The 24,064-nt window shown below is 44.4% G+C and overlaps 1 protein-coding gene across 2 annotated transcripts; it reads left to right on the forward strand.

Annotated features, from left to right (window-relative positions):
• The first annotated feature begins 3,209 nt into the window (after positions 1–3,209).
• Positions 3,210–22,408, forward strand: LOC115402574 (SH3 domain and tetratricopeptide repeat-containing protein 2-like). Of its 2 annotated transcripts, none has more exons than XM_030111118.1 (22): positions 3,210–3,462; positions 9,025–9,123; positions 9,880–10,005; positions 10,531–10,658; positions 10,782–10,887; positions 11,063–11,206; positions 12,048–12,246; positions 12,390–12,463; positions 13,975–14,170; positions 14,408–14,544; positions 14,701–14,751; positions 14,839–15,131; positions 16,374–16,568; positions 16,788–17,648; positions 17,767–17,987; positions 18,087–18,253; positions 18,930–19,107; positions 19,180–19,330; positions 19,742–19,864; positions 20,014–20,164; positions 20,242–20,510; positions 20,985–22,408. In XM_030111118.1, exons 1-22 carry the CDS (start codon positions 3,420–3,422, stop codon positions 21,660–21,662), a joined length of 4,590 nt encoding a protein of 1,529 aa, XP_029966978.1. In that variant the 5' UTR covers positions 3,210–3,419; the 3' UTR covers positions 21,663–22,408. The 2 variants fall into 2 exon arrangements, with proteins under 2 accessions (XP_029966978.1, XP_029966979.1); XM_030111119.1 differs by having other exon boundaries at positions 20,242–20,438.
• The last annotated feature ends 1,656 nt before the right edge of the window (positions 22,409–24,064 follow it).

Here is a 24,064-nt window from a genome sequence, read left to right on the forward strand (position 1 = left end):
TGAACACAGTAAGGTTTTTCCTTTCTCTCACATTTTATTGTGAAAGTCCAGCGCCTCGTTTCCTGTGTGGCTGTGTGTTTTTCTGGGGGGCTTCACGGCTCGTGCTCGGTGGGCGACGTCACTCCGGGCTGCTGTGGAGGCTCCGGGGACTCTGGAGCCTGATGGAGCCCGATGGAGCCTCCATCACACCCCGACCATCTGCTCCAGGCTCCACACATCCTTCACTCCAGGTGAGGTAAAGACTGAAATCATCCGCATTTGTAATTTACTTCAGAATTTAAAACTTGACAGAAGAGAGTCAATTAACACCAATCTCTTATTCAAGGTATTTAAACTGTAAAATGACACAAACTGATGTGATGAGTGAAGCAGGCCTTTATTGGAGGACTTGTTGGAGGTTTTTTGCAGCGCCGGGCTGGGCTTGTTACTAAAACTGTTGTGACACCGCCCTCTTCTGGAAAATCGACGTAAGCAAATTAGTTAATTGGATTATTTGTTAATCCACTGCTGGAGAAAACAGGATGAATGTGCCTTAACTAACTGTCCAGGGAGGTTAAGCCACTCAATACAGCTCAGATGCATGCGTGGGCTCGCTCATGGTTTCATGCCTCAGTGTTGTGTTTACCTTCAGTACATCAGTGAGGAAATATCTCCATCTAACGGTGAAACACACAGCAGGAGGACAGGGGAGTAAGGACTATCGGGCTGGGAAACTCACACACACGACAGAGAAAACTATAGTCAACTGTTGATGGATTTAAATATTATTTACAGAGAAAGCATTTACTGGCATTTTGCTATAAAAACATACTTAGTGATCAACAGCTCCTGGATTTACTCCAGATGTGAAGCAATTTAATGTACAAGGCTGATTACCTGGATCAGTACTTTGCATGTATTGATGCACTTTTATCTAAAATGGATAAGAAATTCGCTGTGTGCGTGAGTGTGTGTGCTCTGTTTATAATAACGTAATGAAATGCCCTGTTTCTGTGTCCGGAGGAAACACTGGTTGTAGAGCTGGACAATGAGGGGATGTGAGAGGCGCCACCCCTTCTCTCTATCTGTTTATCTCTATCTCCCTCTCCCACACACACACACTGTGTTAACTCTTTGCTTCATAGTCGGACAAGATGTTCTGCTTTGATTTAATATCTATTTTACTCCCTCGAAGAGTCTGGCTCTTAGTCTGATTGTGATAAATTTGAGATGAAATGAGAATGATTAAAAAAAAGAAGAAACATACTTGGCTACATGGTAAACTCATCAGAAAAAGATGAAGTGGTACCAGGGGCTTCAGGAGGTAGATGCCGCAGTTGCAGATTGACTAAATATGTTGAAGTAATTTAACTAACATGGAAAAGTTTAACTTTAACCACAAAACCAAAAATATCTTAAAGAAGAAGAAGAAGAAAACATTACAAAATCATACATTCAAGCATAAACTACTACTTTGTGCAAGAGAAAGCCGCATGCTGTAAGAACTGGGTGTCGATCATCGCTCACTTGAAAAACAAACTCTGACCTAAAACAATAAGCCTGCTGGATTAATGAGTGATGAACGCTCAAAGCGTCCTAGATTCCCCCGAGGTTTCACGTGCGCCGCTCAGCCGCAAATCACGTCTGATTACTGCCTTCATGGATAATGATTTACTCAAATTAGTCATCATCTGGAGGTGTGTGTGTGTGTGTGTGTGTGTGCAGCAGTATGTAGGTGAAAGCTTTGAGGGCTGGGCATGCGCCGGGCGCTGATTGTGCTCTGGTGTCAGTCTCGCGATTGTGCGTTTGTCCTCCAAACTGATGGGGCAGAAAACAGGAAGCTGGCCTTCCTGTGCGCAGGAGGCCGTCAGGTCAGCGCCGTGTTGTCACCGTCCGCAGAGGCGCCGCTGCTCCCCGATCCACAGCGGAGGCAAACATCCCTTCATGTGTTTTGTGACTCTGGTGTGCCAGGCTGAGAAAGTCTGCCGCCGTCAGCACGAGCTGCCGAACACATGACTGAGACATGATCCTGATTCCAGCGCATCCTGGCCTGTGACTGCATTGTTTCCACTCAGTCGTGTTGTTTTCTAATAGAGCTAATGCGTCTTTTGTTTGTCAACCATGCTGAGGCCATGCGTCCGCTATCAGTCGCACTGATCAGCTGTGTGCTACATTCTTCACTCAAGCTACCAATCCTTGCCCTTTGTCCGCCCAGGGGAATGTACACTCACACACACACAGACACACACACACACACACACACACACAAATACGCCATCCAACCCTGTGGTTCTGCTGTGCAATCTGACCATTCCTGTCCATTTCTAATTTGTTGCTGTTCAACACACACCCACATTCCCTCTCAGTGTCAGACACACACTTTTGCAAACAGAGCAGAGTAAATGGTGTGTGTCCTGCAGCCCGGCAGAGCAAATTGCTTGATCATGTGCTGCTGAGGGCCGATATTCTGTGTTCAGGGTGACTTTGTCATGGTGCACCGGGGGCTGTGGATACTAAATGAGCTCCAGAGCTTATATTTAACCAAGCAGGGGGTGAAAAAAAAAAGACATTTTAGAAAGAAAAGACTGCTGGCCAGAGGGGCTGGAAGATTACTGAACCTTCACACACATGTGGAAGTGACCCAGAAACTGATGACACAAGGTTGCTGCTGTTATGGCTCTTTCTGTGCATTTCCGTGCAGCGCGCAGGGAGGAATACTTCACATTTCCTGGGATCACAGAGCATTTTGCGGAATGCAGACAGATTTGTAGTGGCTCAGCCGGCAGGGCTGTGTAAAAGGCGTTGCATCTCAGGAATGAGGACGGGCGATTTCTCAGGTATGTCCGCCGCAGTTGTGGTGATTGTTTGTGTCTAACAACAGTTGTCATCACCGCAGGTGCGTCAAGCCAAGCTGACGCCGCTGTTGTTACAATAATGAGGAAACACACAGGGTGGATTTTGTAGTTTTCATAAAGCTGGTCAGAAATAGTATCTCATGACTGAAAAGACTGTGTGGCTTTTGTTAAGCTGATTAAAATGTAACCTTAAAGTTCCTTTCAGGCCTCTTAATAATCTGATATATTTGCGTATTTTGAAGAGAGAGAGGAGGAGGTGTGTGTGTGTGAGTCCAAAAGAGAGAGAGAGAGAGGAAAGGAGGCTGTCCCACTGAACCAGAGAGATGATGGGAGGAGTTACAGCAAACCTTCCTCTGTCAGTGACATGCTGTCTTGGGTAGCTTCAGGCACACACACTTACACTCACACGCTTCACACACCAGCTGACGTGCACACTAGATCTCTCTTTTTCCACTCCTGAGGTCTTGACAGCGGAGAATGACGGCGGTTTTAGCAGCTGTCACAGTCGGCGGCTCACCAGCTGAATGGTGAAGCAGCACATGCAGGGAGATCCGTGCCAGAGTCCGCGGCCGTCCTGCCACGCTCATGGGGAATGAATCGGAAGGGGAGAGCTGGAGGCAGCACAGAGGTACGGCTGGCCTTTTTTTTTTTCTACTTTAGGAAGCTTTTAAATGCAAACTGGGTCATAAATGGTCTTCTGTTTAGCAAACACTTCTGTACTGTTTACTCAGGCACACAACCATAAAATCACTGCGAATCCACTCAGTAAACCTGTAAATAGTCTGTGAAGGAAAATCCTTTTGATTTGTTTACATGTCTGCAGTCTGAATGTCTGAATGTTCTGCTGAGTGACAGAGATAAAAGTGAATGTGACGAGACTGCAGCTCCTCTTCCACGATGTTGATTTCAGAGTTACAGATGCGGCTGTGCAACAGTGTGGGAATCTCCCTGCAGGGAGCTCGATCTCAGACACACAGGCATGTGAGTGAGCTAACGGGGGGCTAGTCTAAACTTAGAGCCCCCAGCCTCTGGCTCATGTTACCCCCTGCTTAATGCTCCCTCCACATATTCAGAAATCTACGAGGCCATATTATACAAAACACACACAAGCTGAGAAGCGACCCCATGCCTGTCACGCAGTTTCTCGGTCAGCCAGTGCTGACACCGTATGTTTCTCATTAGGCTGAATGTTATTGTCATGGACTGCTGAGTGTCACAATTGCAGTGTGAGCCTCTGCTGTGGTTTCAAACTGTGTCGAGACTATAAAGGTCACTTTTGCAATGTGGTCATTAGACTACAACGCCTGTGATTACAGGTGAAACGGCTCTATAATCGACTGTTGATCACAGACTTCATTGAAGCTGAGGCGTAATGTGTAGTCATTCCTAATAGGAAGGGTTTCATTTTCACAGCTGCCAGGAAACAATAGTTAGACCCACAGGTGATTACAGGGGACATTTTGGCATGTATAGGTTTAATAAACAGGGGAATGCATTGTGTCAGGAGCAGCGTGTGTGTGCTTTATAGCGGTCGTCAGTGGTAATAACTGTTGACCCTTTGTTCAGTGTTTGATGTTAACAAAGGGCTGTGCATGTGACTGCACATATGAGCCTCGAGATGCGAATGTTTATTAGATTAGACATCTGTTGCACTATGAGCAGCGAGCAGTAGGCAGCTGAAGAGTGTCAGGATATGTCCCGACACGCCTCCGGCCTGTTTACGGCGTTCTGCCTCACAAGATACACATGCATGGACTCAATCATGAGCGTTCAGCCACCACACAAACAAGATGGAAACGGTGGCCACAGAGACGTGTGTCAAAGTCTCCTACGTGCTAAAGCTGTTCAGCAATCAGAGAACATGAAGAGGAACAAACTCCGTGTTCTCTATTATCAGTGACTGCGATGCAAGAACCGCTGACAGAAGTTGAGTAAAGTTTGTCTACATTATCACGCTGATCACACAGCAGCAGGATAACTTTCAACAATACTGAGCTGATATGACATTTTATTGACATTTAGATGTACTGTCGGGTCCAGTGAGGGGTAAACACAGTGTTCAGTGCTTTTGCAGCCTGACTCAGACCTGGAGCTAAAAGTTTCAATTTCCAGGAACAAGTGTCACATAATCACAGAAAAATGCTCTTGGTTATGTTTTGTTTTTTTTCAAACAGCACATTACACTTCCTGTCAATTTTTTTTGATTATTAAATCAGCTTTGTAATATGAGCCTGGTTTTAAATAAAAGATCACTTTTCACATCCTGCACAAGGAGTTAAAAAAAAAAAAATCACGAAAAATTTACTTTTTAATTAATCATATTAAGCAAATTGACTGGCATTCTGCACAGATCAGCCAGTTTTTCCCTCAGACCTGGCAACCTTGGTAGCATTACTTCTAATCTGCAAATGCAAGGGCTGCTTTCCGGCGGAACTTAATACATTTCTACATTTTGTTACTGTATTTTCCATCTCTACATCCATTTCACAAGACTGCATTGCAGCTAATTCATTAGCAGTTGAAATGGATGCTTAACTGTCGTACCACATAAGTCATTGTTTTGCCAAATACAAAGCAAGTCCCTCAAGTAGATCCATAAATGGACTATTGTGGTTCACATCCTTCTCCTGTGTTTTGGTTGCAGTCAGCGTCTGTTCTCATGGACAAATCCACTAAAACACTGCGTGCTTGGTACACAATAATTGGCTGTCACAGCTAACTCAGCGTTAGCACCCACACATTTCCCACAAAGCTTTGTGAGGCCCCAAAATATTATGAAAAATACTGTCTTAGTATTAAGCTGTTGTGATTCCAGTGTGGGTTTGTTTCTATTACCTTCAAGTGACAACAAAAGGAGCCGCTGTGCTGGAGCAGTTTTATAGTTTAACACTGTGGAGCCAAAGGAACAGAAAAGTTTGAGAAAATGCTGAGAAACTCAAATAAAAGAGGAAAATACTGAAACTGTCTGGGCTCATTTAGATTGGAAACAGTTTCAGGCTTGTTAAAGCTTGTTACGATGAAAAAACAAACAACAGAAAACCCTAATAGTCTTCTGATGTTACAAGTCTTTAGTAACATACTTATTTCATAAATGATAGACAAATAGGCTACTGATTACCCATTTTACCCATAATGCACTTAGAGATGATCGTATGTCTTATTTGTCAATTTGAAGATAAGCAAAATGCAAAATGCTTGTGCTACTCGTGCAAAAAAAAAAAAGAAAGAAAAAAAAGCTTTTTAATGTTTGATGCATTATTATGAGAGCCCATAAAAGCCTAATAGGCACTCGCAGGCATGAGTAGCTCCCAAACACATGTTCAGACGCTGCAGAGGCAGAGTCTTGGCTGTGTTTACATAGAGACGAATGATGGAAATGAAAATGCAGTTTAAAGGAAGACTGATGTGATCGGGTCTGTTCGGAATGAAATTTCAGTATAAACAAGGGATGGTTTATGTGATCCTGATTACTGACTGAATTTAAACACTCGTTCCTGGTCACATCCAGCTCGTTGGGATAAAACTATCCGTACTGCAGACGTCGTTTGAATAAATGTCACCACATGACACTTCGCTCATGTGTGTGAATTCATCCAGACAATGATTTCCTCAAATATAATAGTCTCTTCCTGATCAGAGTCTGAACAAGGACAAGGGTTCCTTGCAGTTGCAGTTTATCAGTATTTTCTCTGTTTTCTGTTCAATCAAACACAGTTTTGATCAGAACTGCTATCCAGTGGTGACTCCAGCTGATACATACTGGACAATGTGATATCTTAACTGCATGATTCAATCAGGTTGTTAAAGGTTGTGTGACGTCAACGATTTGCACCTTTTTACAGGCAACGCTTTCAACCTGAGAGCAGTCATAGCTTTTATGTTTTCCCCTCACCAATCAATCACCGTTACCGGCATCGGTCCACGTCTTCACGGTGATCTCACTGTGTCTCCTTCTGCTTGTGCCTTATCCGTTACTCATCTGATGGGGGTGGGCAGAGTTGTGTTAAATTCTCTGCTGGAGATAAACTGATCCCCGATCAGTGCCACCAGCCAGCTCCCGCCCTGCCTCCGCTCTGACCTTGTAGCTTGTCCCTGAGTGGCATTGCCTTACAGTGGATCAGCAGCACATTATCCCGGTAACGCAAACAGAAGACACACACACACACATATTGTCTATGTGACACACATTCTGGGCATATTTGTCGCCGACCTGAACGCACACGCATGCACACACACATTCAGCGTAGGGGACAGTCTGGCTGAGGCCCCCCACCCCACACAGACTCATACCAATTGCAGAGAGTGCTTTGTGCATTCACAGACCGGCGAGCTACTGAGGAGAGAGAGAGAGAGAGAGAGAGAGAGAGAGAGAGAGAGAGAGAGTCTGGTGGGAGGGGGGAGATGGAGACAGCAAGAGACAGAAATATTGCAACGAGACGCAGACCAAGACAGATAGAGCAAAAGAAGAGATAAGACTTGCGGCGGGACGGGACCGTAAACAATAAGTGGCAGAAGGACACAGGGAGCAACGCCGGAAAGGGAATACAGAAATAGGAAGGGAAAGGGGGCTGGTCCAGCGGGGAGGAAGAGAGTGAACTGCTGCTCAGGAGGCTGTGGGGAAACTGATGGGATGGCATTGATCTCTGGGAGCTGCCGGCTCCTGGGCCAGATGGCGTCTTGTTGCTGCAGACCGCTCCTCCACTCCGCCTGCTGTGGACCGCTCATCAAAGTCTGCCTCTCCTCCTTCACAGGTCGGTCCCAGGCCGTCATGAGACGGGCTGCCTCGTTCAGATAGACAGGAGCGTAGTGCTAGATGCCACATGGGTAACACAGTTAGCCAAGAAGGTAAAGAGGGCATGATGTGTTCCTGCACTGTAGCCGCATGACTCCAGCAGCGCCGCCGGTGCTAACTGAGCTCTGTGTTGTGGGACGAACAGAATAGGCTGTTGTCCTCTTCGGCATCATGTCATGTTGCATATTGTGTTGCTGTATTGTGCCCCCTTGTCTCGTTGTGAATGCTTCACCTCATCATAACAATGTCGTGTTGTATTTTTTTTTTTTTCTACTGACAAACTATGTTGGAAATGAAAAGAGGGGCCATTCCCATCAAAGTTTTTTTTTTGTTTTTTTTTTCAAATAAAACTTGTGTCCAGTGGTGTTTCTGTACTGACATGAAAAAGTGCACTGAGGAGTGAAGACCGGGCCAGCTGTGACTGAGCCGAAAGGCTTTCTCAGTGCAGCTGTGTGTTTCTGCCAGGTCTGTGTGTGTGTGTGCGTGCGCGCTCAACGTCATCGTATCCCCTCCAAGATCCCCCTCACTAACCAACAGCCTAACTCCGGTGTTTCCAGCAGAAACTGTTGCATCGGTTTCCTCGGCGTTAACACCCTGCGTGTCCCAGAACATGTTTTCTTTAAAAGAATAGTCGACTGTTGGAGGTTTTCTCGCTCACATATCTGGGCAGCGAAGCTACAGTCAGGAGACAGTGAGCCTGAGTCGCCTGGAGCCTGAAAAACCTCCAGCTTATGTACAGAAAGCTCCTTTGATACGTGACTGGTTACTTCTGTTTATTTTTAGAGCAATCATCATAAAATATAGAAATTATTTCCTGGATTAGGTTACCTGGTAACTGTTTCCTGTGAAGCTATAGCTCTCAGGTTTGGGCCTTTCTACCCAACTCATAAAAAAAACTTCTGTTGGTTTTCCTTATTAGATTCCTTGCTGCAGAATACGTAAGAGAGATTTACAGATGTTAATAAATTGGTTTTATTGAATCCCGTTTTCAGGTTAAGTTTCTGCTGGCTATAGCTTCATGTCTGTTATATGGTGTGAGACGTTTGGGAGCCACTGAGTTGAACTATTCTTTTAAGATGCGCCGTTTGATATTTGAAACCGTATTAATATCAGTATTTGATTAATAATCAATAACCCATTAAGTGACAATTTACAAATTTGTATGAGTTTTCCCGCAACTTGTTCCAATGTGATCTCACTTTTTCTAAGGCAATTTCTGGTTATTTTAATGCTTTCAACTGAAAACTGGTGATCAAATTCCAGTCCTCCCAAGAAGAATTGCTGACATTTTTTATGATCTTAATGGGTTAAAACCACAGAAGAAATGGAGAACTGCTTCTCTCCAAGTTCAGAGCCGTTGTAACGTTTTATTTTCACTTTCTTTCTTTGCATTGGCAGACATTTCTCCTGCAGAGCTGGACGCTCTTTGGAGGGAACCTCCGTACACTCTCGGGGGAACCAGTGAACATTTCTCAGGAAATGGCGTCATGACTCAAGGTACGGCTGCTAAAGTTGAAAGAATCGCCACATGTTGTTGGTGTCTCTGAGAACTAAAACTCAAGCATTGGATTAACTTGTGCTCTAAACTCACGTCAGAAGAAGCCGTGCAAAGCGGTCACAAACTGAGGAAGTGTTCAGGGATATCCTTTCTGTACAATGGAACAAACCAGAGGAAGCCCGTCTGCGTTAACGAAAGAAAAAAATAATACCGCTGGCTGTTACTGTGTGCGTATCGTATTGTATCTTCCAGCAGCAGGATAAAGCTCCTGTTTCTGTTAACGTTTATAAAAGGTGAGCATCGTCCCCAAAGTCACACTGCTGAGAGCTCTAACATCCTCTTTTTAGATGAAAGGTGGAAAACTTTCAGAACGTTGAGCCAATCCAGTTGCCTGCAGGATAGGCTTTAATACAACCAGAACTTTACAGGTAGAGGTAGTGCATTTACACAAATCACAAAGCTGCTCTACTTTTTCAGCTCAACCTGTCTCAAGATCAAACACAGGGATTGTTTTCTGAAAAGCGAGCAGTGATTGCTATCTTGTGTCATCTGGTAACATTTCCTTTTAATTCCCGTCGCCACTCTGGGACTTTGCGATTGCGCCCTATGTCGACCGCTTTGATAAAATAGTTTCCACATGCTGCACACCTGTCTTCATCACTGAAGCATTCTGAATACAGCGTGCTGTTTTCCACCATGAACCAACAGTCGGCTGGATTTTCTCCCCCTGAATGAGCTTCCTGTGTGGTGTGCAGGTGAGGAGGAGGATGGTCCGCTGGTGGAGTCAGGCGAGGGCGGGGTGGAGCCAGACAGCTACTGGAAGAAGAAAGAGGCGTTCCTCAAAGGCAGCACCGTGTCTCTGGGGGAGAAATTCTCTTCAGGTGCTTTTCACTGCTTGACTTGTGCCTGCCGACCGGAAAACTAGCTTTTCTCTCAGCCGAACCGCTCGGATTCAGTTCACAGAGGCGTTTTCCACGTATATTACATCTCTGCATGTTGATGAAGCACAGTCCCCTGTCTGCTAATGTTTTACTCACTCAGCGGTTTAGCTCCATCCATCACATTCCCCCAGGTTTTTCCTCTGTAATGCATTTAAAGGGCCACACTGAGAGTCCAGTAAGGAGCCTAATAGCTTTGTTATTCCTCCAGGGACTCTCGCTGTGCGCACAAAGCATCTCCCTGAAATATGAGCTCTCCCAGAGCTTCTTTAATAAAGTCTTGAAAATTTTGTCTCACTTGCTTGTAGATTTGAAAAAAAAAAAAAAACACATTTTATTTCAGTCCCAGATTTTTTTTTCCCCCCCTTTTGATTTCCCGTTCTTACAAGGGGATGGAAACAATATTAAATCAACCTATTTTGACAGAGTCGAGGATTGATGTTTGCAGTGTTCTCGTCTTTTTCACAGAAATCGTGCTGTCGTTCACTGGCCGACGGCGCTCCAACGTGAGTCCTGACCGGGCCCTCCAGGAGGCCCTGCGCACCCAGCTCCGAGTGGTGGAGAGCAACAGCCAGGATGTCATTCAGCTCTTCAAGGTGAGCGACAGTCGGGCCGGAAACGTGAAGACATTCACTGCACTCTGAAACTTGGTGAACTCTCAGTGTCTCTATCGACGTCTGAGCGTTACATCGCCGTAACTCCGGACTCCGTTTTCACAGGACTTGTCTGCACGTCTGGTTTGTGTCCACGCTGAGAAGGACAGCTTTGTTCTCACTTTCAAGACTGTGGAGGAAATCTGGAAGTTTTCCACTTACTTAGCATTAGGTAGGCCTTCTGAGAGCTTTTTGCACGTGTTACTGTTTATAAGCAGTCATTCATAAAATTACTTTAATTTTTTGTTTTGACGCTAAAACGTCCTTTCAGTTGTGGTATTTGATGTATGAGAAGCTCTTTCAGACTGCCGATCAGTGTTGTTTTATCATCCGTGTTCTACTTCCAGGCTACGTGGCTCGTTGTTTGGAGAACTTCTTGTGTGATCAGTCGATCTGGCTCGATCCAGAGCTGCTCAGTGACTTGGAGATCAGTGTAACTGTGAACGAGGAACAGCTGGCTACCCTCTACCTGGAGCTCTTAATCCAAGAAGGTAAGTCACAGGAATCTATTTATGATCCTGACACAACGTGAAACTAAAGTATGTGATGTGTGTGAGAGAAACCGGTGAGTTTTGGTTACTTTAGTATTTCTAGTCGGAAAGGAAGGAAGCAACTGTATGTTTAGGGCCATAAAGAAAATACATAAAGACGTTTTTGTGTTTTGAAAATCAATTTAACAAAAATATATGAAGTTCAGTTCATATTAATTGTACGTGAACTGACTACAGTTGCCATTTGAACCCGATGCTTTTTTAATCCTTTTCAAACTGACCCCAATTAACACTAAAAGGATTTATGCCACATATAACTTGAAACAAAAATGTAAAAAAATAAAAAAGTTATTTCATATTTAAGCTTCTTTAAAAAAGGAACGAAGCCAAGACCATGAGTCAATCCAAATCTTTTATTTGTTTTTGTGAAAATGTTCGAACAAGACGCCAGAATTCCTTCACATCTTATATGAAGTAAAGTATCCCTGCTCTGTAAAGGGAAATTATTGCACCTACTTCCCTCCATGACTGTATTGATTCCCTCCTGTGTGCTCCACACAGGCATCTTTACTTCCTCCGGAACATTTCCCTTAGGCAAAAAGCTTCATAGAAATGTATAGTAGGACTGCAGTGCTGGCAAACAGTGATGAGAATCACATTAACTTAATGGGTAAGAACATAAAATGTCCAGAGACCGACCAGGGGTGTGGCAGCTGCAGCGCGTTTTGCTGATCAAGTGCATAAACTTCCATTCTAATAGAGACCAGGGTGAAAATATGGTTTGTGCCTGGATTTATGTTGCTTGTAAATATTTAAACATTTTTGGATAAAATGCTTGCAGGATCCTTCTTCGCGAAGGCGCTGTTCACACGTGACCAGGATGAGGACGACGAAGAGCAGCTGGGGTTCCGAAAGAACGACCTGCTGATGGTGAAAGACACGGGGCAGGACGACATGTGGGAGGGCTCCATGATCTCCACCGGAAAGCACGGCCTGGTGCCCGTCAACGCCATGCAGCCGCTGCCCTACCCCTTCTACCAGTGAGTCACTGCATGTTCCTCAGACGGTCGTCTCCAGCTCTCAGTTCCCTGATTGAGCCGTGAGCTGCAGGACGAGCGACACGTTCTCCGACACCCATGGTAGCTGACAACGTATTGTTAAATAACGCTTCCTGTTTGGTCAGGTGGTTCCTGAGGAAGTATCCAGGCTACGCTGGATGTTCGCCTACAGAAAAGGAACCGTTCGAGCATTATATTGGTAAAGCTCCTTGTTCTATAATGCAATGTGTTGTCATGCACGGTGTACTGCACGTTTCATGCATGAGTTTTTCATATTGCAGGGGATCAAATACACAAACACAGTGAGTTCCACTTAAGAACACACAAAGAAATAAAACTTTTCATGTCTTTATTGGACGCTTCCATTAAACACTTACAGTGCAGCTGGAAAATAGAAATGAACTGTTCAGGTTGAGAATCCAGAGAAAGACGTGTAAACATTTGATTCTTCTGATACTGAAAGAGATTTCAAAGTTATCTCAATGACCTTTGGTATTCACAAGTTGGAAACGTTCCTCGGGAGTGTAAACAATGTTGCCATAGCTTCAAAATAGTAAAACAGTGCAGAGAGTAAGTGAAACAAGTTAACATTTGTTTTTATGATTCTATCATACACCAAACACACATGGTGTTCATGTTAGGAGTACTTTTAAAAAAGACCCAAGGTGCAGACATTTTTTCTTTTGTTTTTAACTGGAAGTGATGTTTAATGAGGATAATCCAGGCAACAGAAGATCAACTTTCAAAATGTTCCAACAAAAGCAAAGTCCAGATCAGATAAACAGGCAAATATCTTGGATTACTATAGCAACAAAACATCATCAGTAGAGTAAAACTAACCTGTCTTACGACGGTCTACTTTAATGCCAGCTCATGTTCCCTGCCAGTGGCTGAACAATCCAACACTTGGTGAATTCTGCTTCACAGTGATAGGAAGAGCTGACATCTAAGGGTCGCTATGAACGCTCGGCCGCCACAAGCCAGCTATCCCTGTGCTAACTTTTCTGACACCTCCTGCTTAAAGCCCAAAAAGTCAGAAGGTTGGATAAACAAATATCCAACAAGGAAGCAGGGCCAGACTGTAACAGGCCAAACTGGTGAGATAGCAGCTCACTCAATAATTTCTGCTTAAATATATGTTTTTTTAATATTATTTTGTTTGTTTTTTACTGATGCTGTTGCAACACTGGAATTTCCCTGTTTGGGATTAATAATGTAACTCTGAACTTTACTCCACAGTAGGGAGAACAACCAGGCTAAAATGAGCAGATTGACATAAAACCGGCAAAGGAGGAAATTAAAACACAGTTCATGGAGGTATGCTGCGCTGACTTATGGGATTTAGAGAAGGTTACAGTAAAGAGTTGTTTGCCACAACCACAACTGTTGACTGACAAAACTGAGGAAGAAGAATTGAGGAAGAACATCCAACACAATGGATGATATAAAACGAACACTTGATAGCAACTTCTCCCCACGATGGTGTATGGTGGAGGGATCATCATGACTTCAGGTTGCACTGCTGCCTCAATACCTGGACGACCACTAACCGAGGTTTTCATTTGTTGTAACTTCAGGATGGTTGTTTGCGTTTAGCAGTTAGCATAAACAATACAGGGAATCTACATTATTTATTTATTTGTTGATCAGTGTGTTTTCCTTGGGTCTCTTGCTTTGTTCCTTCATTCTGCCATGCTGATGTCTTTTCAGTGACTGGCTCTTGCGTAGCAGTCGTTGACTACAGTCCGGTGGGGAGAGACGAGCTGCAGCTGAGCCAAGGTGACATTGTGGAGATTCAGTGTCTGCTGCTCCGGAGTCTGGCTGTTTTCATAGGAAAGCACTCTTCCACGGGACACACTGGCTTCGTACACAAGGCCCACGTCCAGCCTCTAAATACCAAACCTCTGTAAGAATCTCCTGTCACTGGATTACCCAATGTGTGCGGTGGTTTGAGGTCACTTGTTTTCTTTGACTTTAAAGTATCTCATATAGACTAAATTCCCTTTATTTAACACTGATTTATGACTTGGACTGAACTCCTGAAGCTGATGTGGTGTATCTGCGCTGGACACAGGGCGGGCTGGGCGGCGAGGCGGAGGAGATGGCTGCTTTAATAATGCCGCCTTTGTTTCCCCTCGCACAGAGACGAACAGTTGGTTTTTCTGACTGAGGAGGAGAAGGCCAGTCTGGCTCGGGTTAACCCGTGTAGCTCCGAGCTGAGCGACAGCAGCCTGCTGGAAAGACTCTTCTCATCCGACATCAGCTGCGTCTACAGGCTGGGTAAAGACGCACATTTTCATCAGTCTGAGGGAAATCTCAACCTGCTTGTTTTCTAAATAGCAACACTGTTTGTAATTCATTCTGGCAAAATACTTTCCATCTCAACCTCTAACTGGAAAACTGATGCTTACATTGATTTACGTCCTGTGTTTCCAGACAGGCTGGATGAGACGGACTTCATGTACATCAGGAATCGACCGAAACATGGTAACGTCTGAGATGCTTCTGTCGATGAGCTTATTTCCAAAACGTCTCTCCTCTGTGCTGATATGATCATATATGTGTGCTTCACAGATCACAAAGCCCGTCAGAGCGCCACGTCAGAAAGAAGTGCAGGGACGCCGCCCTACCAGTCCTCCCCTCGCACGTCTTTCTCTCATTCCTCTCCTCGTGTGTCCATCTATCAGTCTCACAATCTGCTGCCTCAAGAGGGGGAGCGGCTGTCCTTCGCCCTGGATGACACATTCAGAGAGCTGGACGAGTTCCACGAAGATCCACCTCTCTTCTTAGAGGAAAACAGCTGGGACGCGGAGGAGTCCGAGCTCAGCGACCCGACTCTGATCCTGCTCAACCAAGATCATTTCCAGGTCAGAAGAGTTCCACTTTATTAAGTCTTTATTTATTGCAAGACCAATCACTCATTTGCTCTTCAGTTTTTCTTTCCTTCTGTCTGGTCTTCAGCCCTACACCAATCTGTGTGTATTACATTTAAATGATTCATAGTAGTAATTCAGTTATTACATTACCTGTGCAAACATTCACTAAATGACTAAAAACTAAAATATTTCTCTTTCCTATTGAGGAAAATGTTGTTGACTGTGATGAGACATTAACTGTTGACCTTCAGAAGACGTAGTGAGGGGATCCAGAATGAAGGACTTTCATAGTTTTTCAGAATAGCTGGCCAAACAGGAAACAAGTGGAGAAGTTGCAGTTCCTCATGGGAGAAACTCATTGTGGACTAGTTCTTTAGAATCAGGGAAATGCATGATTTGCATAACATTTGACTCACATTGAGAAGATGCAGTCTCCACAAAGAAAGGCCCATTAGCCCCGCTTTAAACCAGGCAAGCCATTACTGCTACCATCGCAGTTCTAACTTCTAACTTCTTCAAGTTTACTGCAAGCCCTTCCCAGTCATACTTACAATGACTGACCAGTTAATATTCATGACTGACCGTTAATGTCAAACGAAGTCCAGACCACATTTCAGTTGTCTTTTCTCACCTGCATTGGTCCATCAATCCATATTGTTTCTTTGGATTGTTCTTCACTTCTCTGTTTGTTTGGACCAATTATGAGAAAATCAACTTGCAGTGATGCACAAAGTGTTTTAATTCTGATTCTGGCTGCTTCACAAGACGTTTTCTCACTTGATTTGGAGCATCAGTAGACATTCTGATTACTGCCGTGCCGAAGGCCCAATCAGCCTCTTTGTCTTTTAGATATCTGTTGATGTTGTTTACTGTTTTGTTCCATTGGATTGTGTGTCAGAGGAGATGACTGTGTGTGCAGTGTAATCAGAGAGTACAGATAATCACATTTCTGCAGTTCATTGTGCAGATTTTCCAGTCTGGTTTTTACGGTTTTTCGAGATTTAAAGATAATTACCTAAAAAGAAAGGTCAGTTCACCCATAATAAGATAAACCTCTAAATCCTTATAATTTATAACAACAGCAAACAGGCATGCCTTTAGATAAACCACATCAACACATCACACCAGAAATCAACTTACTCTGTTGGCACAAGACAAAATGTTTTCAGGAGACGTCCATGCTCCAGTTAATTTCTGCTGACCTGAAAAACTGCTGCTTGTTGTTCTCTTCAGGAGGATTTCCAGCCCTTATACGATTTGCGGTATTCCTTTCTGTGGACGACCTTCGGGGGGAAGACTGAGGACGAGCTGTCAGGACACCTGGAGAGTGTCAGGGAGTGCGCCAAGAGACTGGGCATGCACTGGGCTCACCGGCGGGCGTGCTTCGTCCTGGGAAGGCTGTGTGCCAGGAAGCTAAAACTGTCCCAGGTGGGTGATTCATATTTAGCACCTGTGCTCTGTTTATGATTTAGTGGATCGATCTATAATAGGGGGGGCCGTGGCTCGTCCTGTCCATGTGCTAAATTGTTGAAGTTGCTTCTCATGGTGTGTGTGACAATCTTGCAAAGTAGTTTTTGCTGCTGGTGTGCAGCACGGGTAAGAACTCAGTCAATTATTAGTCATATTTACATTTGAATCTCTCCTCAGGCACGCGTGTACTACGAGGAAGCTCTGAGTGTGTGCGTGGACAGTTTCTCCGACACGCCGCTCCTCGTCGCTCTCTACACCAACCTCACCGCCATCTACCTGAAGCAGCGCATGACGGACAAACTGAGCCAGACCCTGGAGAAGGCCAGCGCCCTGCTCCTCTGTCTCCCCGCTCACGTCTTCACGTCGGCGGACGAGGCGGAGCTGCTGCAGCTGCTCCTGAGGAGAGCGGTGGTGATGGTGGACAAACACCTGGAGGCTCGCGTCTGCTACCTGACCTCCAGCCTCTTCCTGCTCCTCAGGAAGACTGACGATGCTCTCCCTTTTGTGGAGCGACTCCAGTTTCTGTCCAGGACTCTTTCCGCTGCCGAGTGCCGGCCGATAGCGCCCTTGGACCTCAACTGGCTTTTGAGTTGGCTGTATCATCGTAAATACATGCCTTTCTTAGCTCTGGCCTCTCTGAGCCTGGACTCCAGACGGGACCACTCCCTGCAAAACGCCTTCCAGAGGATTGACTTATTTATCAAGAACTCTGTGCGACTAAATCCGTGCTGGAAGGAAGGGACGTCCTTGCTACCTGCTCAGATCGTGGTTTATTTGCAGCAGACCCTGGTAATCGCCGAGCAGGGGGAGGACATAAAGACCCAGAGGGATTTGTGCCTGGGCTTAGCCACAGTTTACCAGCAGTACGGCGCCCTCGATGAAGCGGTGCGCTGCGCTCAGCAGGCCGTTGAGACCGGAGGCCACATAAATGAAGAGGAGGGCTTTGAGGCGTCTGTTCTTCTTGGGTGGCTGCTGGTGTTATCAGGGCATGCTGAGAAGGCCCAGAGTGTCCTACAGCCACTGCTCACATCGCTACAGGTACAACAGTCAGGAAAGAAAAATCTGCAGCTTCAGCCACCACTTCTTCTTCTTCTCTTTTTTTTTTTTTTTTTTTCCTGAAATAACTGTTGGGTATAATGTGTGCCTCTCTCTGCAGGGAACAGACAGTCCCACTCAGCGAGGGGTCATTCATAACCTCCTGGCTCTTTGTCTGAGGCATCAGGGTCATGTACAAGAAGCAGGCCGGCATTTTCACTCCGCTCTGGTGATCTCCAGAGAAAGCGGAAACCAGAGGAATCAAGCCCTGGCACTGGCCAACCTGGGCTGTCTGGCGCTAGATGTAGGTGCATCCTGGGTCGCAGAACGCTTCCTGTTCAGGTCAGATTTCTGTCATCTCATACAACACTTCCTGCAAGGAAAATCTGATGAAACACCAAGAAGCCCTTGTATTCATGGGACCTTTGTTGTCTTCATCAGATCCCTCTACCTGTTTGGGGAGCTGTGCGAGAGTCCGGCTGATGAGGAGCACGTGCAGACCTGCCTCTGGCTCGGGCGAAGCTTCAGAGACAGAGGGAGGAATCAAGACAGCAGGGCTTGTTACGAAATGGGGCTACTAATTGCACTGCATGCCAAAAACCTGCACAGTAAGTTCAAACATTTAGCATTTTTATAGTCAAACCACAAGTCAGAAAGAAGTCTGGCTGATTAGGAAGCCTCTTTCAGCTTTATTTAAACTATTATGCACCAGTAAACACACAAAACACACCTTGTGGCACACACAACCTGCCGTAATAACATGTTATGTTATTGTGAGCACAGTTTAAAGCCAGTTTCTGAGGCCTTCTAAATATTTTTTTAAGGTGTGAATGTGAGTGTGTTTGTGGTTGTCTGTCCCTCTGTGTAACCCTGCCTTATCTGAAGGCAGCTGGGACTGAACCCTGATCCTACACAGAGGTATTGAAGTTTGTTGTGAGGATTTATGGACTGAAGTGACCTCTGCTGGGCAACTTTTGTAGGGAAAACAATATATTTTTTTAACTGATTTGACATTCATTCATGTCACTTACCCTCATAGCTGTCTTACCTTAATGTTTATGCATTTTTATGTAATTCATAAATAATGACATCCACTCATTCATCTATCAGTCCATCCATCCATCTGATTCACACTCCTGTTTGATCCAAGCTACAGTCAAATGGACTGAGCGTATTCCAGCTGACCTTGAGAGTGTAAATCGAATCTACGCTCATTCAGTGACTCTCGAAAACAGGTCAGTGATTTTGCGGTGTGTTCACAATGTTTAATTCATCTCTTGACAGGTCAGATGGTGGTGGCCAAGGTGCTGAGTCGTCTGTACACTGACATGCTGCTGTACGGCCAGAGCATCGTCTACTACGAGCACTGTGTGTCTGTGTCCAGAGCACTGAAAGACAAAAGGCTGGAGGGGGAATATCTGGAAATCCTCAGCAGCCTCTACCTCTCTCTCAACACCGAGAGGTGACTTTCACAGCAACCCTCTTCCTCTGTTTACTCTACTTTGTGTAATAACTATTCTAATGAACTGGGCAGATCGTCTCGGAAGTCTCTCGACTACACCAAGCAGAGCCTGAGGATCTCCATCGACCTGGGCAAACGGGAGGAAGAGTCGGAAACGTGGCTGCAGGTGGGACGCATCTATCACCTCATCCAGGAGGAAGAGCTGGCCGACATGTACCTGCAGGTGAGGACGGAGGATGGATTCAAAATGTGGAGCAGTTGCATGATGGAAAATACCTTTTTCCGAGTCACACCTTTCTTTTCTTTTCATTGTCCTGCCCTTTGATCTGTCATAAAACTGGCGCTGCTTATAATGTATGTCATGTATCTGTGTCATAACCTCATTAACTGAGCACCTATTTTCAAAATATTTAATATTGGTGGAGTTTATTTCTATTCAAACACAACCTAGAACCTTTTGTTGCCTCTAAATTCAAATATAACTTTAATTAAAATACATGATAATGTCTTGCAGTTATACGGTTCAAGGGAAGGTGCGCTCATTATCTAACACTTTAATGAAGTTTCCTATATTCTCATGTCTGTTATTCACGAAATGTAGTTATTCTATTTTTTTCTATTATGTGGTTGACAGGCAGCGGTGAAAACAGCCCTGAGGATGAAGGACTCTCACTTTGCGATGAGCATCTATGAGGAGGCGGGAGACGTCTACTTTAAGAGCCACCACAACAGGATGGCTTCTCTGCCTTTCTACAGGGTGAGCAAATGTTAAGTCAACTCAGTTCAAATATTTTGTTGCTTTCAAGCCAGCTTTGGGATAAATAAATAAAATTAAATTGATTTAAATTAAATTAGTTGTTTATTTTAATCCTCAACTGATCTTAATAAAGGGCTCCTTCTTTTCAGGATGGTAGTCTGCCGTTTGCTAGGAGCATCAAGGACATCCACTCGGAGTACCGCCTGTTGAGTAAACTGACGGAGCTGCTGATGAACCAAGGCGAGCAGGAGGAGGCTCTGCAGTACGCAACCCTGGCTGTTCAGATCGCCGGCAAAACAGGTAGGCATTTAAAACGACGTCAAAGCGGAGTCGTCGTCGTGTTCCTGCGTCCATAGGCAGCGTTTATTTTCCCACAGGTGTCGGTGTGAACGAGAGAACCGCCTACCACCGGCTGGCCACGGTGCACTACAGCCTGGAGCAGTACGAGCTGGCAGAAAACTACTACCTGAAGTCGCTCTCACTGTGTCCGGCCGTCCTGCAGCAGCCGGCAGAAGCGCAATACTACACCAAGCTGTACTGCAGATTGGGAAACATCACCCTGCACAAGCTGAAGGTACAGGAGGCAGGGCGGCGGTGTTCAAATCAAAACTCCCTCTGTGCTGCTGGTTTGAAAGGGCCTGTCGAGGTAATGCACTTTATAAATGACGTCGCCTTGCTTTTCCTAAAGAAATACATTATACCACAAGAAGCAGAGAAGTTTGTCGCATGGACAAGCTCGTTTTTCTTTGCTTTGTTTTGGGGATACTGAAAAACAGTCACATTAATTTAACAAATTGAATAAATCTTATCACTTTAGATACAGATTCAAAGAGAAAGTCCTATTATGTAACAAAATATAAAAACATTTTTTTTCAAACAGCATGACAAAGAACTTCATTTACATGTTTTTTTCTTCTTGTTTACCTTATTCTTCCTTTATTTTAAGCTCAAGCATACTGCTTTAGGTCAACATCAGATCCCATATTGTTTAACTAATTGTTTATTAGAAAAAAAAAAAATCAAAAGCCAGGAGTATTTTTAACAGTTATTATTGATGGAAATGAAAATGTTGATGTAATTAGATGTTGGTGACCAGCCCTGACCCTCGCTCCCTCTGCAGGATGCTCACGATGCAGTGGGTTACTTCCAGTTGGCTCTGGCAGCAGCACTGGAGGACCGAACTCACCCCGAGGCGCTCTATGTGGTGTACATGAAGCTGGCGGAGATCCATGGAAACCACATGCCCGATTCTCAGCTCTGCCAAGTTTACATAGACGGGGCTCAGAGTCTGAAGAGAGTTCTGGCCGGAGAGAAAAACGCGGATGATGCAGACGAAGGGCCGAGCCAAAAGGGGAAGAGGAAGCTGGATGCTGACGCGGGACTTTCAGAAAGTTTGATGAAGAAAAACGGCATTTCTGATGCAATATCTAAAGACGTGAAGTGTGAAGATGATTCAGCTTCCAGAACAAGTGCATCCTATCTGGACTCACAGCGTAGATGTTCAATCACTGATCTGAAAGGAGATCACAATCACTATCTCCCTGATACAGACGGTCCTTTTGTGGACGCTCCTGGCTCCGAATCAGAAACGATTGCCAGTCAGTCATACAGCGAGAGTGTTTTAACGGAGTCCTTTGATACGGCAAAGGAGCACATCTCAGACTCCAGCTGCTCCACCGAAACATCACAAACGTACCAGAATCCCACAGATGACAAAGACTCTGACTTTGATACCGGCAGCCTGCAAACTCAAATACCTGCTAATGACTCAAGGATCATCAAAGAGGCAAGACTCTGAGGGTCAACAAGACAGCCATGAGAAAGAGACAGAGCAGATCAAGTATGTGATACTGAGCCGGCGTCGCGCTGACACTGATAACACAGACTCATCTCTCAGTAGCACTTTATGAATCTCACCGTAATTTCCTTCATCTCGGCTACACATCTTATCCAGATTAATTCAATTCAATTCAGCTTTATTTATATAAAGAAGAAGGTCCTGCAGACCTGTTTAATGCGAGAGTTAAAGGATATATCCTGGTCAAAGGTCACTGCCAGGTTCCTCAGAGTGTTACTGGAGGTTAAAGTAACACCATCCAGGGTCACTATTGGATTAGATCATTTTTCTCTCAGGTTTTTTGGTCCAGATGTAATCACTTCTGTTCGATCTGAATTCAGGAGCGAAACATTATGACTCATCCAGTTTTTTAAGTTTTTAAGAGAAGCTTCTGGTCTGACAGGTTTATCGGTGTAGATCTGTGTATCATCTGCATAACAATGGCAGGTAACGGAGTGTTTCCTGATGATTTTCGCAACAGGAAGCATGTATGATGTGAAGAGTGTAGGTCCCAGGACAGAGCCCTGTGCTTTCAACGTTCCAGCCACGTGGCGCCTAATGTACGAAACATGATGTCAATATTGTAAATACGACAGACTGAGTCCACTCAAAGCATGTGCCTTTGTGTAATATATTCTGTGACTATGCACTGTGCTCGTCATATGTTTTCTACAGTTTTGTATCTCTGGCAGATATGACTCAAACATTAAAAATGATACTATTTTGTTTGCCGAGTGTTGATTTTCTCTTTGTGCTTCTTTAAAATATAGGAAACATATATTGTGTCTGTGGAGCAACATTTCACTCAGTCAGTGTTAAATCAAATAAACACTCAATTAATATGCAGACAATAACACGATAACTACACTTAAATCTATCTATAACTTATTTTAAACCACGCTCTTCTGTGTTTATACATCTGAAGGGGTGAGGATTGTTGGAAGGGGTTGGCAGATTAGTTGAACAATTATTCACTGTGAATAATTTACAATTGGTGTCAAAACAAGTATTGATATGTTAGCTATAAAGATATGTGTACAAATAATTTTACTTAAAATAAAGTGGGCTTAAAAGGTGTTGGAACATAAAGGTTTCACTTGCATTTACTCCTTTTTCAACATTTCGATTTTTATTTTAAAACATTACTTTAATCTTTGCTGGAAATTAACCCATTTATTCATTCATTTTGCAGCCCACTAGGGTAACAGAATTATATCGAACACTCCAGATGTGTAGGAGGGTTTAACAGAAAAAGAAACACAATGAATAAATGGAGCCACAAGGTGATTTGAACTCGAACGTTGATGAACTTTATATCAAAATAATTGCTCATATCTTCATATTCAACTCTTCAGTACAACAAACACAATTCAATCACTCATCAACTCATATTTTCTCCTCACCCACGCAGAAATAGTGTGCTTTAAATGTAACTCCAACACTCAGCTTCACCATCATAGTAATACACAAAGTCATTTACACATTTCTTTTGAAATCTAAGACTTTCTGCACTGCAGCACACGTGAGCTCTGCTAAAAATCCCTCTTTTCTGTGAACCAATCACATGCTTGCATTCCCTAAGGTAACCCAGGAGCACCAAATGCAGACAAATATTCTCATTTCAACAATAAAACAGACATTAATAAAGAAACACAGTGGAATAACAGGATGAATTTAACTCCAGGGTTAGAATCTGTTCGTAGTTTCCAGCATGCTGAGATCTCAGGCTCTTCAGACAGATCACATCAGGAGGCTGTGATTAGTTTGCGGTATTGGCTACAGTCCATCAGTGAGTCGTAATAAATGTCATTATCAATCAGAAGAAGTGTTTTCGTGTGTGTGTTTTCCTGTACACCGGCTGGCGTGCGTACCGCAGCGAGCTCAGTACTGAGTATCAGGTTCTGTGACTCAACAGCGACCCAGTTTCACCCTGAACACCCTGTTTACTCCTTCAGGGGAATCAAGTGCAACACACACACACACACACACACACACACACACACACACACACACACACACACACACACACACACACACACACACACACACACACACACACACACTGACCACAGCACTGACACAACAAGCTTTACAGCAGATGGCAGCAGAGCTGCACAAACTGAAAGACTGACAGCAGTTGACATCTAATGTCTGCTATATGCAAGTATTTACTGTAGGCCATAAAGATTTCCCCAACACACACGTTTCCCTGAGTTTTTAACTCGTGGTCGTGTCTGCCTGTCTGTAGAGCAAACCATATATGCAATGAGGATATCAGTATTTCTGCAGTATCGAAATATTCAGTATTTCTACAGGCTGCAGGAATTGTGTGCTTGGAGAAGCGACAGGCTTCACCAACACTG

Source organism: Salarias fasciatus, chromosome 2, assembly GCF_902148845.1.
Source record: "Salarias fasciatus chromosome 2, fSalaFa1.1, whole genome shotgun sequence".
In the NCBI taxonomy this organism is placed as follows: Eukaryota; Metazoa; Chordata; class Actinopteri; order Blenniiformes; family Blenniidae; genus Salarias; species Salarias fasciatus.